This window comes from Pseudorasbora parva, chromosome 19, assembly GCF_024679245.1.
Source record: "Pseudorasbora parva isolate DD20220531a chromosome 19, ASM2467924v1, whole genome shotgun sequence".
Classification (NCBI taxonomy): domain Eukaryota; kingdom Metazoa; phylum Chordata; class Actinopteri; order Cypriniformes; family Gobionidae; genus Pseudorasbora; species Pseudorasbora parva.
The window spans coordinates 19,121,949-19,137,310 of NC_090190.1; the positions used below are offsets into that span (position 1 = coordinate 19,121,949).

At 38.2% G+C, this 15,362-nt stretch overlaps 1 protein-coding gene across 4 annotated transcripts in view; it reads left to right on the forward strand.

The window, feature by feature from the left end:
* The window catches only part of adck5 (aarF domain containing kinase 5), a 30,507-nt gene that overhangs the window by 14,209 nt on the left and 936 nt on the right, over positions 1-15,362 (forward strand). For 2 of the 4 annotated variants that reach the window (XM_067425772.1, XM_067425773.1), the window contains 12 exons: positions 1,130-1,279; positions 1,815-1,890; positions 3,272-3,472; positions 3,595-3,735; positions 7,862-7,975; positions 9,598-9,729; positions 9,810-9,893; positions 9,978-10,059; positions 10,198-10,276; positions 10,349-10,440; positions 13,708-13,960; positions 14,167-14,283. In XM_067425772.1, coding sequence (XP_067281873.1) covers positions 1,130-1,279; positions 1,815-1,890; positions 3,272-3,472; positions 3,595-3,735; positions 7,862-7,975; positions 9,598-9,729; positions 9,810-9,893; positions 9,978-10,059; positions 10,198-10,276; positions 10,349-10,440; positions 13,708-13,960; positions 14,167-14,283 — 1,521 coding nt within the window. Of the gene's footprint in view, positions 1-1,129; positions 1,280-1,814; positions 1,891-3,082; positions 3,119-3,271; positions 3,473-3,594; positions 3,736-7,861; positions 7,976-9,597; positions 9,730-9,809; positions 9,894-9,977; positions 10,060-10,197; positions 10,277-10,348; positions 10,441-13,707; positions 13,961-14,166; positions 14,284-15,362 lie in introns of those variants that run through there. The other 2 variants (XM_067425775.1, XM_067425774.1) reach the window with 2 other exon arrangements.

Genomic DNA, 15,362 nt, shown 5'->3' on the forward strand with positions numbered 1-15,362 from the left:
TTCTTCAGCGCTGGGAAGATGAATCTGTATTTAAACTGGGTCATCAATGCAGTAGAAATGTGAAATTATTTTTGAATTTGGTGCCTTCTAGACTGAGAAAAGACAGAAAATGTATTTTTGTCCCATGGGGATGAAAGACTACAATTCCCAGAATGCTTCGCTGCCCTGTGAGGCCATTCCCAAAGCCACCAACAATAATGAGTGAGTCACCGCGCGAGTCTCACAGCACTGAGCACTAACTGCAGGAGTGAGATAAATGAGCTCTTGTGATAAGAGCTGAGGTAATCGCGACTACACTCGCTGCATACATTCACAACGCGAGTTCGGTCTGGCGCGTTTCAGTTCATGCCTTTGCAAGCTTAACTTTCATAGAAATTAATTTGAGAAGTTAAAAGACTTACATTGCTCACCATAGCTCCGTTTAAATGAGTGCCTGTAGCTGCGAGCTGAGCTCTGAGTGTAATCTCCATCCCCCATGCGCGGGTTCAAAACATGTGGAAATGGCTCCCTCTGCTGGCTGTAGTCTTTAGCCTTTGAGAAAACATTCCTCCTATGATGCAAAAATCGTCAATTTGCATCATAGGAGGAATTTTTCCAGAAATAAAATGCATAAATCTCTTGTCTCAGGGGGATATGAGGGGGGAAAGCCCAATCATTTGAATATACTCCAGGGTTTCTACTGATACAAAGCCATATGCTAATCGCTGAAGTAACCCTTTAAACAGCTCCATCTAGCCTACTACTAAATAAGTGACAAAATAAGGCCAACATTTTTCTATTTACATATTGTGATTTGTAAGACCAACAGAAAATGAAAAGTTAATATTTTCTAGACCGATATGGCTAGGGATATCCAACTCTGGTGAATAAGGTAAAGCAGGAGTCCCCAATCTCGGTCCTGGAGGGCCACTGTCCTGCAGAGTATAGCTCCAACCCCAATCAAACACACCTGAACCAGATGCATTAATTAACTGTTTCAGGTGTGTTTGATTGGGGTTGGAGCTAAACTTTGGGGACCCCTGAGCTAAAGTACCAAAAAGTCGGCATGGGTTTCTTTAAGGGTGAAAACACCCTGGATGTTACAGTATATGAACAAGATTTTTGTTCTAATTGTGTTCTGTCCCTTTAGAGTTGTAAAGAGTCACAGGCTCTTTAGGAAGCTGTTGATTGGCGTCTCGGTGGGTGTGCCTCTGGTGGTCGGGGTGCGATATGTGGTCTCAGAGCCCAGAGAGAGGAGGAAGATGACGATACTAGCAGAGGGACTCGGGCGCTTCTGCAGGTCTTTGATTGTTTCGCGTAAAATTTAATTTAATTTCAGAAATCTGCTAACATTAAATTCTGTGATATACAGTACCATTCAAATGGTTGAGGTCAGTATCTTTTTTTAAAGAAATTAAGACTTATTCAGTGAGATTGCAATACATTATCAAAAATGACAGTGAAGACATTTATAATGTTACACAATATTTCTATTTCAAATAAATGCTTTTCTTTTAAACTGTCTATTCATCAGAAAATCCACCAAAAAACATTTAGCACGGTTTCCACAAAACAATTGACCAGCACAACTGTTTTCAACATTGTTGATTATAATAAATGTTTCTTGAGTAGCAAATCGGCATATTCAAATGATTTATAAAGGATCATGTGACACTGAAGACTGGAGTAATGATACTGAAAATTCAGCTTTGCCATCACAGGAATAAATTAGCAGTTATATTATATTGTAATAATATTTAAACCTTGCTTTTGTTTTTGACAACTAAATCGTGGCATAACTATATAAGTTGAAATGTGTATCTGTGTCACGTCAGGTCCCTCTACGTCGGGCTTATGATATCGGCAGATTACTGGTGGACATCCAATATTGTTCTGCGTAGCATGAATGAGGTAGGTTTACCCCTATACAAAATATGTATTAACCCATTTAATCCCAAATTTTTTCTTGCAATTTGAGTACTTGCAATTTACTCCTTAGACCTCCCTAGATAACATAACATATCCAAAATATAAAAATGAGATATGATTCAAATTTACTTCAAAACTTTATTTCTATTGTTCATTATACAATGTTTAAAAAAAGCATTTGGGTATGAAAAAAGCAACTCGTTTTAAAAAAAATACAAAAATCTAGGTAGCACGTTCATATTCACTGAATTAATGTGTGCGGCCAAAGAGAGGGGAAGAGTTGACCAACAAACCTTGAAAAGAACAGAAGTATAGACAGACAGACAGAAGTATAAATAAACAGACAGAAATATAGATAGATAGGCAGACAGAAGTATAGATAGACAGACAGACAGAAATATAGATAGATAGACAGACAGACAGACAGACAGACAGAAGTATAGATGGACAGACAGATAGACAGAAGTATAGATAGATAAGCAGACAGAAGTATAGATAGACAGACAGACAGACAGACAGATAGACAGAAGTATAGATAAACAGACATACAGAAATATAGATGGACAGACAGACAGACAGAAATATAGATGGACAGACAGATAGACAGAAGTATAGATAGATAAGCAGACAGAAGTATAGATAGACAGACAGACAGACAGAAGTATAGATAAACAGACAGACAGAAATATAGATAGACAGACAGAAGTATAGATGGACAGACAGATAGACAGAAGTATAGATAAACAGACAGACAGAAATATAGATGGACAGACAGACAGAAGTATAGATAGACAGACAGATAGACAGAAGTATAGATAAACAGACAGACAGACAGACAGACAGAAGTATAGACGGATGGACAGACAGACAGAAAGAAGTATAGATAGACATTTATCTGCAGCCTGACAACAGAATACACCATGTATTAATATAATTTCAATATGTATGTATAGATAACCCTTTAATGATGATGTATGCAAAAAAAATTCTTACATTTCCAAAATTCCTTTCTAAAGTCTTCAATTGTTTTTGACAGGATCCAAAAATGTTCAAATATGTTTTGTTTTTCATTTACTCACCCTCATGTTGTTTCAAACCTGTGTGACTTGAATGGATTTAAAATAAAATAAAAACACTGAGACATTTTTTCAAAATTTCTTCTTCTGTTCACCAGAAAAAGAAAGTCATGCAAGTTTGAAGTGACATGAGGGTGAGTATATGATGACAGAATACATTTTTTGGGGAGAACTATGGTTTTAAAACTTTGTGACGTTGTATGCACAGATATATCCAGTGCTAAACATTGTTATAAAAATAAGTAAACCGTAAAGATGCCAAACACTGTTTCTGTCTCTGTCGCCAGAGCAGTCCAGAGTATGAGGAACTGATGTCAGCGTGTCATCAGAGAGCAGCCAGTAGTATGGTAGACGGGGCGATCCAGAACGGAGGCCTGTATATTAAGCTGGGACAGGGACTGTGTGCTTTCAACCATCTTCTACCTCCAGAATACATCCGGACGCTGCATGTGCTGGAGGATAAAGCGCTCAACAGAAGATACAAAGAGGTGAGCATCCTCAGGTTAAGAAACAGAACACATTCAGCTGGGTATTGATTTCCTGCAAATAGAAGTGTTCCTTTAAATGATGAATGAGATTATATGTGACCTTGGTATAAATGTTGTTCTAGGTAGACGCTTTATTCCTGGAGGACTTCAGCATGACTCCAGATAAAATGTTCAGGACGTTTGACTATGAGCCTGTGGCTGCTGCAAGTCTGGCACAAGTGCACAAGGCCGAATTGCTTGATGGGACGCCTGTGGCTGTAAAGGTGTGTTAGGGCTGCACATGATGACTTTTACTTGATTAATCAATTTGATAGACATTTGAATTTGTTTTTTTTTTAACGTGATTTGATAGTCCAGTGCAGTATTGTACTTGCATGGTCCCAGTGTTGAGGGTAACACAAGTAACTCAAGTTTTGTAATCAGATTATTTTTTTCAAGTAACTAGAAAAGTAACACCTTTTCAACAAAATATCCAAGTTACTTTTTGTTTTTTTTGGACTGACGCTCTCAACCCCATGTTGAGTAAAACCGGGTGTAAGTACAGTGTGTGTTGTGTGTAAACATTAGGGCTGTCCTCGACTAAGGATTTAGACAATCGAATCAGAATTGTCGAATCTCTCTATAGTCGAATCATCTGTGTGTGTGTGAATGGGTTGGGAGGGGCACGACACTGTCAGCAGGAGGGTAAAACTATTTTTATTTTCCTTTACACACTGCACACAGCAACAACTTTTAATAAAGCGACCAGCTGCCAACTGACAGACGAACTGACAATGGCTTTCTTATTTAGGTTTAAATAGCCTAAAAGGTAATGTGGTGGATAAACATTAATAAACCGTTTTCTCATAACATGTTAAAGCCGCGATCAAAATACAGAACATCATACAAATATATAAAAAAACATTTTGATAAATAAACCTAAAAAAATACCTGCCTAGAGAGGAAAAGAACACTTCTGAAGCCGATCGTGAAGGACGCGAAGCTCAGCCCCGCGCGCCTCAGGATCTCACACTGCCACCTGTATAGATAAGATTATATGCACGTTATATACACATAAGCTCAATTTTGAATTGACTGACAGATGAGCTGCACGAAAGCGCTCTGTGGTGCGGCAGGATTTGAAACAACTTCCCGAGTGGCCGTGGACAGGCGCTGAATGCTGCCGCCGGTGTGTGTACACTCATTGAACGTGTTCTAATTTTAAAGGCGTGGTGCGAAGCTCAGCGCCCTTAAAGGGGTCGCACACCGATGCTCAGCTCAGCTCAGCGCCGCGACACGTCTTTAAAATATTGAGCACCCCCATATTGCCAAAATGGTATGATCCTCGTTTCATAACACCCGCCAAGATTCGACCGTGAGATCGGTGGTCGAATCAGGCTCCGCATATTGATGCATCGAATCTTCAACTATTCGGGGTCACGCCTAGTAAATATAATGGTTATTGTAGTTGTAGACTAAATGAGAATATTACACAAAACTCCAATAATTAAATGTTAAATAAAATAAAAATATATTTACGCATTTGATCTGACTTTATTGACCAATGTACTTGATGTTGACCTATGATTCAGTTTAACAAAATATCTAATGTAATTTTGGCTTATGGTTTAAGGTGCCCTAGAATGAGTTGAAACAATATGTTAAATTGTTCACTGATATCTACATAGAGGGTATGTGGCTTATTTAAGGGCAAAAATTGTCCAGATACAGTTTTACCGGTCCATTTACAACCCTATAAATTGTCTCTAGGATCTAATGCTCTGTTTTGCCTTATTTGGAAGAGTCATGAATATTGGTGTTGAGCTCTGCTCTGATTGGCTTATTTCAGCAGCTCACAGCAGTTCAGTAAAGCGGCTTGTGAGTCCTGACCGTCCTGACAGAACACAGACCATCTGAATGACACTTTAAGCAGAACATCTCAAATGGAGATTGCTGAAATGAGGCTTACTTGTTTATTGGTGTTTTCAGATCATCCGTGTGCGAGAGAGAGCTTGCGTGCATATGGTTGTCATAGTATACGTGTTCTTTTCACAGAAAATCTCTGTTTGGGGGATTTTAATTAATGAAATCAGGCAACCGCAAGCACGAACGCTCTTCTTTCCCTCAAGGGGGTCGCACACCGGACGCGGAGCTCGGCGGCGCGCCACGTCTTTAAAATTCGAACACATTTGTTTTCAATGAGTGTACGCACACCGGTGGCGGCATTCGGCGCCTGTCCGCGGCGACTCAGGAAGTTGTTCTAAATCCTGCCGCGCCACAGAGCGCCATTTCAAGGCTTTATATTAAAAGTATATTATCGTTAAGCTATACTGATTTCAACCTTTGCTACAAGACACATTTGTTTTACATTCTGAGTTCAACAGCTTGAATAAAGTCTAAAGTCTCGAAAACGTAGCCTTTTAAAATGTGCGTGCCCGTTGTGCGATACCTGAGACGCTGCGTGGCGCGCCGCCGAGCTCCGCGTCCGGTGTGCGACCCCCTTCAGACAAAGCCAAAACCAGTGATTTTTAGACTCGTTTTTTTTTTTTACGTGTATATAACGTTACAAACGTTAGGCTACGCAGTGACTGTGATGGACTCTGAAATACAAGCATGCAAAAACATCATACTTCAGTTCTCAGAAATATATTTTTGCCTTGCCTTGTCAAATGACTATCGTTTCTACTTATATGGTGGAAAATTGTGACGTTTGCTAGAAGGATCGAGTGAACGATTTGTAAGCAACGTTCTACGGTTGTATTTTGTAATACAAAATAATATTAACCTTTGTCATTAGACACACTTTAGTTTTGTATGGTACTTGGTGTTTTTTATTGTTACTGTACTAGCATGCGTTATCTAGACAATGCGGTCTCTCTAAGAAACTTTCAATTTAATCAGAAATTGTTTAAACAGCTAGTCAATAAGTGGATAGAATCGCTACTTACTGCTTGCAGGAATACAGTTGTAATTGCCACTTTCTTCAGTTGAAGACGTTTGCTTGAAATGGGCCTAACAAACGAACAATCTTGAATTAAATTGTTGTGGTATCCGATTTTAATAAAAATCAACCAAGACTGTTGACATTTTTTATCTGTGGAAAGGGTATGAAGTCCTCACGTCCCCTGCAAAGTCTGGAACATGACATTTTTGTCAATGAGAGTTGCCGTTTTCGCTTTCCTCCAGTGTCTTGTTTACCTGCAGTCCCGCTGATTCGGCTCCGTCAGTTCCGCCTAACAATGAACATGTTTGGACAGATGCAAATGTTGGGGGTGTGCATAAATGATCACAACGATTACGTCACGGTTGCCGTTATGTTGAGAAGCACTTATTTTTCTGTGGTGTTTTTCATTCACGAGATTTACATATGAATGGTGTTTGAGACTCACAGCATGTGATGTCCATGTACTGAACTCTTATTATTTCACTATGGCAAGGTTTATTCAATTTTTCATTCTAGAGCACCTTTAAGGAGGTAAGTGTTAAAGTGTTCTTTTTTTTGTAGTCCAGAATTAGCCTAGAAATCTAGACGCACCCTAGCGGCAGCAAATTTAATTTGCCCGCCAGTGTCGTCTAGGCACTCTCAATACCATTCTGAGCTGTGTTCCTCAAAATCTGGACGGGCCAATCACATCATGTATAGAGTCGGCGGGCGGGGCCATAATGACGACGGCCGAGTTGCGTTTGCGTGCTTCTAGTAAACACAGAAACTGGCGAACGGCGGCGGTCTTTCGAATCAGCTCTGACCGCGACTCTGGAAGACTTGGAGTTAAGCTTTTCTCTGAGCAAAGAACGGCACTGAAGTCATTCTTAAAAAGGGAAGATGTGTTCTGAGTTTAGCCGACTGGATACGGCGACTGTTTAATCTATCAGCGAGCTCTGTTTAACCTTCGTTGCTCTGGTTGGTTGTAGCGCTTTCCTATCGCGTGCAGAGGGAGTTTGAAAGACAACCGTTTATCCCGCCCCTCGGACTGAGCCCTGTCTATGGTGAGTTTCCAGACCAAACATCTTGATGTGGGTCTGGTTTGTCAGGCTAGTCCAGAATGTCAGCGCAGCTGAAAGGTTTGTCTGAGCGCAGCCCTCTACTGTGCACGTGTTAATTTGCATTTCCTTCAGCCTTATTATTTCAATTGGAGTGAAAGGTCCTTTACATTTACCCAAAAATATAACTTTTTTATTATTTAAAAAAAAACAAGACCAGCCAAGGTGAGAAAAAGTAACACAAATCTTTTCTTAAAATGTAACTGTTCAATTAGTTACTTTTTAAGGAAGGAACACAATAATGTTCCCCAACCCAACCTTCCCCAACAGTGCATGGTACATACATCTTTTTTCAGTATTTGAAAGAGCAGGTGATGTCTGAACAGTATGAAGTGATGATCCAGTGGTTATTGATTCATGTGTGTTCAGGTGCAGTATATTGATCTCAGGGATCGCTTTGATGGTGATATCAGGACTCTGGAGATTTTGCTGGACATAGTGAAATTTATGCACCCCAGCTTTGGCTTCAGCTGGGTCTTAAAGGTCAGTACATGAAATATAATGCATTCAATACTACATTAAATAAAAAAAATTTAAACAATCAAACAATGCACTATATAGGAGATATTGAACGATTCAGACTGTGTATATACTTTACATTGGGGCAATGAAGTCTGTTTTCATGTTAGTGTTACTTGACCCATCGCAGCTCTGGTCCAGAGACATAATCGCACAGAGCGGATCATGTAATTGTGTCGGCGCAGACCAGAAAACGTATCAGACCCGTTTGAATTCTGCACATAATGCTGTATGTTAATAGGCCGACATAGTCATACTCAATTGTAGTCAGAATATGAGTCTGATACTGCTCCATTGGGCTGTGATAATTGGGGCGTATTTCAACCGAACCAGGAAAGACCTCAGTTGGATAGACCTAAAACCAATCAGAGCAACGGAGCAAATGACGTATGTTGAGCGACGCATAGTAGCGAAAAGTTTGGATCATTTTACGAGCTCGGATCTTTGCATCTCGTTCAAAATGAACAAATCTTTTTTCAAGTCATTTCAGCAGAATATAATTAGTCACATGTTAAATTCCCCAACACATCTAGTACTTATGCAAACGTTGATCACATTTGAAATAAAAAATAAATTAAAGGCTAAGGCAGGCAAGGCCAAACTTTAATAAATCATTCATTAATCGCTCAGCTAGATCTTCAGACTATGCCGTCCGTTAGTTAACCTCACCTCCGAATCCCAGTCATTCTTTCTTTTGTCAATTCACGTTTAATCACGTCTATTCCCTGGAAAGATTAGTTCATCCTCTCCTGTCTTCGGTTTGAGTCGTTAGTTCATCATCAGTGTCACAATGGATCAAGTTCGAATTGCCCAACCACAAAATTGGTGTGCGGGGCTAAATTCGGCTGGCATACAGGCTAGTATTTTAAAGGGGATATGGAGGAGATTAAGGGAAGAAACGGTTAGAGATTAGGAGGAACCTGCAGCTTTAACAGTTATATAAATAAAATGCTATTGGCTATTTTTAATAAAGGGGAAAGAGCTCCTCTATGTCCCGCCTTGTCTTCCTGTTTCAGTGTAAATAACGTCAACACACTGAATACATTTTAAAAGTTTAACATCTTTCATTCCCACCCTCATTCCATTCCATCTTGCATTATTTCCTTTTGAATACTCTGAATTGATAAGTAATTGCATCGTTAACATAATTTGCGTCACGCAGTTACATGATCTTAGTCGGAAGTCGTGAGTTTATCAAACAGCATCTACAACAGCACAAGCACCTTTAACCCTATTAGTTTAATATAATTTGTACACATGGTATTCTTTTTTTCTCATGCATATGTTACCACAATTTTAATTCATTTCTATGTAAAGCACTTTGAATTGCCATTGGGTATGAATTGTGCTATACAAATAAACTTGCCTTGCGTAGTTGGAAAACTCTAACCTGATTTCGCTTCTCTTCACGTTGTTTTCACACACATTCAGGATGTTTTTATCTGTCATGTGAATGCTGCTGTGTTTAGTAATTCTGAATGGATCCGTGTACTGTAGTACTGTGTATAATGCAGTCAGGTCAAGCCAGTAGGAAACACTCTCATTGTTTTTTTGTTTTGTTTTGTTTTTCTCCATGATACTGGTAGGACTTGAAAGGAACGCTGGCACAAGAGCTGGATTTTGAGAATGAAGGCAGGAATTCTGAACGTTGTGCAGAGGAACTAAAGCATTTTAAGTTTATAGTTGTGCCCAAAGTGTTCTGGGACCTGACCAGCAAGGTGAGAATCGCTGAAGTCTTTCTTTGGTCTCCAGCTTTTACACTTAAATGGATAGAAACTATGACTTTGTGCCCATTTAGAGGGTCCTTACAGCAGAGTTCTGTGATGGCTGCAAAATCAACAACGTGGAGGAGATTCAGCGTCAGGGACTGAGTCTGAAAGACGTGAGTTTTATGGCATCCGTTATGATTTAACGGGCTCACATCACATCCATCAAATGTCCATCATTTCCTCCCGCTGTGTTTCAGGCAGCTGATAAACTCGTCCGCACATTCGCAGAGCAGATCTTTTACACCGGCTTTATTCACGCTGATCCTCATCCTGGAAATGGTGAGATTACTGTCCTTGTATGGCTGTATTTGTTATTGGTAATGAATTAATTCATATATATCCATGCTCAAAATTGACCCATTATGACCAAGACGTTCCTTCATGAGTGTCACCCATGTGAACTGTTGCTTTTTTTAGTATTGGTAAGAAGAGGTCCAGATAAAAAAGCTGAGTTGGTTCTGTTGGATCATGGGCTGTATGAAAACCTCAGTAAAAGGTGAGCACATGAGAAATAAACACCACAATCACTGAACTCAACATAAAACAGAAAACTCTCTCTATTCGTCAGTGACAGAGCGGCTCTGTGTCAGCTGTGGCGATCCATAATCCTGCGGGATGAAGCCGGCATGAAGACGTATGCAAATCAGCTCGGGGTCAAAGGTAAAGCACTGGTTTTCTTACCCATTTCATTGTGACAAATGGTAGTTATTTGGTTAATATGTATACTATTTTAAGTCTGCTTACGCAAACTTCTTGAACATTTTTTTTTTTTACATTTTTGTCAAATGTGACAGTTAAGACTTTTATAATTTCTATTAAAATGAAAGCTGTTCTTTAAATCCTGAAAATGTATCAGTTCCCTCACAATTATGAAGCAGCACAGCTGTTTTCAACATTGATGATAAAAATAAAATCAGCAGCAAATCATCATATTAGGGATACTCCACCGTTTTTTCATATTAAACTATGTTTTTCCCTTAACTAAGACGAGTTGATACATACCTTGTGCACGCACTTAATCTCTGACGCGCGGTGACGATCTGATACCAGAAAGTTTAGGAACTTTCGAGGGCGGGACTTGGGCGCTGAACATGCTGATTGGTTGAGCTCACGCAGCATTTTATTTCAACCGGCATTTTTAAAAGTCTTTTGCGAGGTTCGGTCTACGTTCAGTAAATATCAGTCTTGCTCTCTGTCTGATGGCGCCACGTTCGTCTCAGCCATCTCACGTGCAATGTCCGTAAAGCTGATAATAATATACATTGTCATTTTAAATCTAGCTTTACAAGCTTTCTGAATATGCTGCTCTTTTCTGTCGTTGTCAATTACCTCTTTAGTAAACCAGCAAAAGCAGCACAGCTTGAATCTCTTCCATACTCATTATTAATTTTTTTTACAGTCTATTTTTCACCATCTAAATGACCTGACCGAATACTTTTAAGTGTGCGTCCTTACATGACGTGACAGCGCGAGGAAATCCTCGAGATTCGCCCCATGCTCACAAGAGGAAAGTTCATTTTTCAGAGGGGTAAACTTTTTATTTCGTAAGTTATGAAGATAATGTTGGAAAAAATAATGACACGGCGTATATTGCCCCAGGCAGTTTTTACTTTAACTGCACCTGACAGAAGTTTTTTTTTTTCTGAGATGATTATTACACTTTACAACAAATAAATAGCTTATATAATACTGTATTAGTCCTGGTGGCCGTTAAGAGTTGCTATGGCTACAGTTAACACATTCCAGCTGCTGGAGAAAACAGCGTTGACATTTTTGATGCAGACAAACTGCATGTGACAAAATGATTGCGATTGAAAGTCATCACATGTAAACACCAGATCGGTTTAGATAACGTTCAGTACACAGTCCACTAAATCTTTCAATCGTCATCATTTTTTGTTCATTTTTGCAGTCGCGCAAAAATGATTACTGTCCGTCACTGACTTGGAGGAGCAGTCGTGCAGTCCTACATCACCGGACTAATTTACCTAATCTTCACGGAACTTTAGATCGCGGTGGAAACCAGGGATGGAAATTAACTTTTTTGTCCACCGGCCACTGTGGCTGGTGGATTTCAAAATCTACCAGCCACTCAATGTTTTTACCAGACACTTTCTTGTTTTTAACCGACAATGTGTAACTGCACGTGAAAAATTAATACTACAAGCTCTACAATACTTAAACAGTTTATTTAATCTCAAGTCTCAATGAAAAACTGACATTTTCTCTTATTCTTTCTTATACACACACAAACCATGAACTGATATACATTTCTTTAAATGAGTAGGGCTCTGTGCTCTCTCTTTTTTTTTTTACCTGAATGTGGCATTTAGATAATTTGTCGTCTTTTATGGCTTCCAGTTTTAGATTTTTAGTCCTAACAATGAAACTATTAGTTTTGGCATCTTCTGAAGCGTGTTGACGACACACCGAGCAGAACATTGTCAGTAGGGATGGACCAAAATAAAAATTCTTGGCCGAAACCAAAACACTAAAAAGAAATGATGCCAATTATTAGTACCATTGCATTTATGGCTAATGCTATGAGTCTATGACTGTGTAACTTTACTAAAAATCCAGGTATTGGAATTGCATTAATTCATATTAAAGTTTCAAATAATAAATAAATTACAAATTATGCAAATATTTATTTAGCACATTGCAACAATCCACAGTATAAAATAAAATTCAAACTAAAATGTTTAACTTGACCTCACTCATGTGTGCATTAAATAATAATAGGTCTACTGGCCTGCAGAAAGGTACAGAAATTGAATAAAGTAATCAAATGTAAAATAATTGCATATTTAACTGTTTAAATTAAAGATGAATCCTTATTAAACTTACCAAAGCTATTCAATCAAGAGCAGTGAGTGATGTCCTTATGTTTTGTTTGACATTAAACAGACAGCAGTAAAGGCTCACTTGAGGCATATTCAGACTATCTGCTAGGATACTCATGATGGACATGTTGACTTACTTCTTGTGTGAGTTTGTCCGTTTAAGCGCAAGACTTGAAAGAGAACTCAATATTTGCATGCTGTGAGACGTGCACGTGCTTTCGGATGATGCGCAGTGACGGATCTTCTTTCAGCGCGCGCGAGTTCGTATTCGCGTCTTCTGGTACTACATCCGGGTAATGACGGCGAAAACGACTGGTCATATTCGAAACAGTATGCTATTTTTATTTACCCGCCACGGTGGCCGGTAGGTGAAGCGAGTTTACCTGCCACAACTCAAAATCACCCGCATTTGGCTGATGGCGGGTGCTAATTTCCATCCCTGGTGGAAACGCAGACAGTTGCAGGTTTGGGGGGGAGAAAAGTTCCTGTAAAAAAGTTCCTGGTACAAATTGTTCCGGGTAATTTTGGTGGAAACGGGGCTTATGGTACCAAACGGAGATCAAGTTAGAAGCGACCAAACACCTCCACATTTTCCTATTTAAATGCAGTTACAAGAATAGTTGAACGATCAAGTATGGTGACTCAAAATAAAACGTGGCGCGTTTCTAAGCGGATTAAAAAGGAGAACTATGATAGATAGATAGATAGATAGATAGATAGATAGATAGATAGATAGATAGATAGATAGATAGATAGATAGATAGATAGATAGATAGATAGATAGATAGATAGATAGATAGATAGATAGATAGATAGATAGATAGGGCATGACATTAGTTTAAATATGGAAGAAAAAAAAACGGTGGAGTATCCCTTTAAAATGATTTTGAAGGATCATGTGACACTGAAGACTGGAGTAATGATGCTGAAAAATCAGCTTTGCCATCAAAGGAATAAATTACATTACAGTTATTTTAAATTGTAATATTATTTCACATTACTGTTTGTATTGCATTTTTGTTGCCAATGTTCTATAGTTTTTTTGACATTATCATATTCATTTCATCTCACTGGACCTTCCCAGAATACTTCCTGTTCAGTGAGATGCTGCTTCAGCGGCCAATCAACATGTGGGAAATGGGCCTGGGTAACATCCTGACTCGAGAGGAGACGTCGTACATGCGTGACATGGCCATGAACCGCTTTGATCAAATCATGCAGGTGTTGAAGTCTATGCCGCGGCCCATGCTGCTGGTGTTCAGAAACATTAACACAGTGCGCTGCATCAACATCACTCTGGGAGCTCCAGTCGACCGCTACTTCATCATGGCCAAGTGGTAGGGCACTAGGAAATGACTAGTAACTCCGCCTAGGCTCTGACCACAATATCTTAGTATTTCTTTTCTTTTCATTATCCTATTACTTCTTGAATACTGTAGAATAACTTCTGCCCCATGTAATGTATTTATGGTTGTGTTCAGAGTTTTGATCCTGTTCACTCATCTGCTATAAATCATTTTAATATATAATGACTGTGTTTCAGTGCTGTGAGAGGATGGGGCAGAACTCTGGCGGATGACACCAGGATTCTTCCCAAACTGTCAGTCTTCCGCTGGGTCTGGTCCTGTTGGGAGAGCCTCAAGTTTGAATTCGCTTTAAGGTGATGACACTAAGCCCAAAATGTAGTTGCATTTCTTTTCTTTTCTTTTTTCTTTTTCTTTCTCAATTCCATTTTAATGGTTGAATTCAATTTTAGTAATGAGAAATCATGTCTAATTAAATTAATTAAACTTGTACACTTTTTAACAGTTAACAAAAATTACATTAATAGGGAAAACATTTTTAATTAATTTTTTTTTTTTTTTTAATTTTAGCTTTTTCAGAAATTCTGTTTCTGTTTGAATTTTGCATGGATTTATAATTTAATGCAAATATATTATAAAAAATGAAGGCATTAAAATTAACAATTATTGAATCTTTTAATATGTAAATAAAATGTAATTTAACTTTACTTTTACTACTACTTTACTGGTAAAACTTTAAAAACAACAGGGGTTTACTGTTAACAATTAAAACGTAAGAGTTTTAATAATATGTACTTTAATTGTTGTTACTCTAAATTTTTAATATATAAAAAATCTATATTTATTTATTTTCTAAAATTTGTTTCCTGTTTGAATTTTTCTGAATTTCATTTTTAATAGTTGAATTTAGTTTTAGTTAGTGTAGTTTAGCTAAAACCATGTCTAATTAATCTAAAGTATTAAACTTGTACAATTTAACAATTTATTAAAAGTTAACAAAAATTACATTTATAGGGAAAATACCCCCCAAATTCAGTTTTCCATATTTATTTTTTTATGGATTCTGTTTAGTTTAATTAAATGTTAATCCTTAAAGCAAATTAAAAAAGTCTAATTAATTGAATTCATATAACTTTAATTATTTAGTGATTTATTAAAATAATAGACTCCTATTAAATATATTTTTTTAAAAATCAGAAATTCAGTTTTTTAAATGGATTTATTATTTAAAGGTGCAGTATGTAAATTTTAGCGACATCTAGCGGTGAGGTTATGAATCACACCCCTCCTTTTCGAAGCACAGAGAAGCTATGGTGGCTGACACAGGACAAAGATGTTGTCTGAGAGAGCAGAGAGTAGCTAGCGCTCTGTAGAGCAGTTTGTCCTTTTAGGGCTACTGAAGAAACATGACGGCACATAAATGGTGACTTCACTG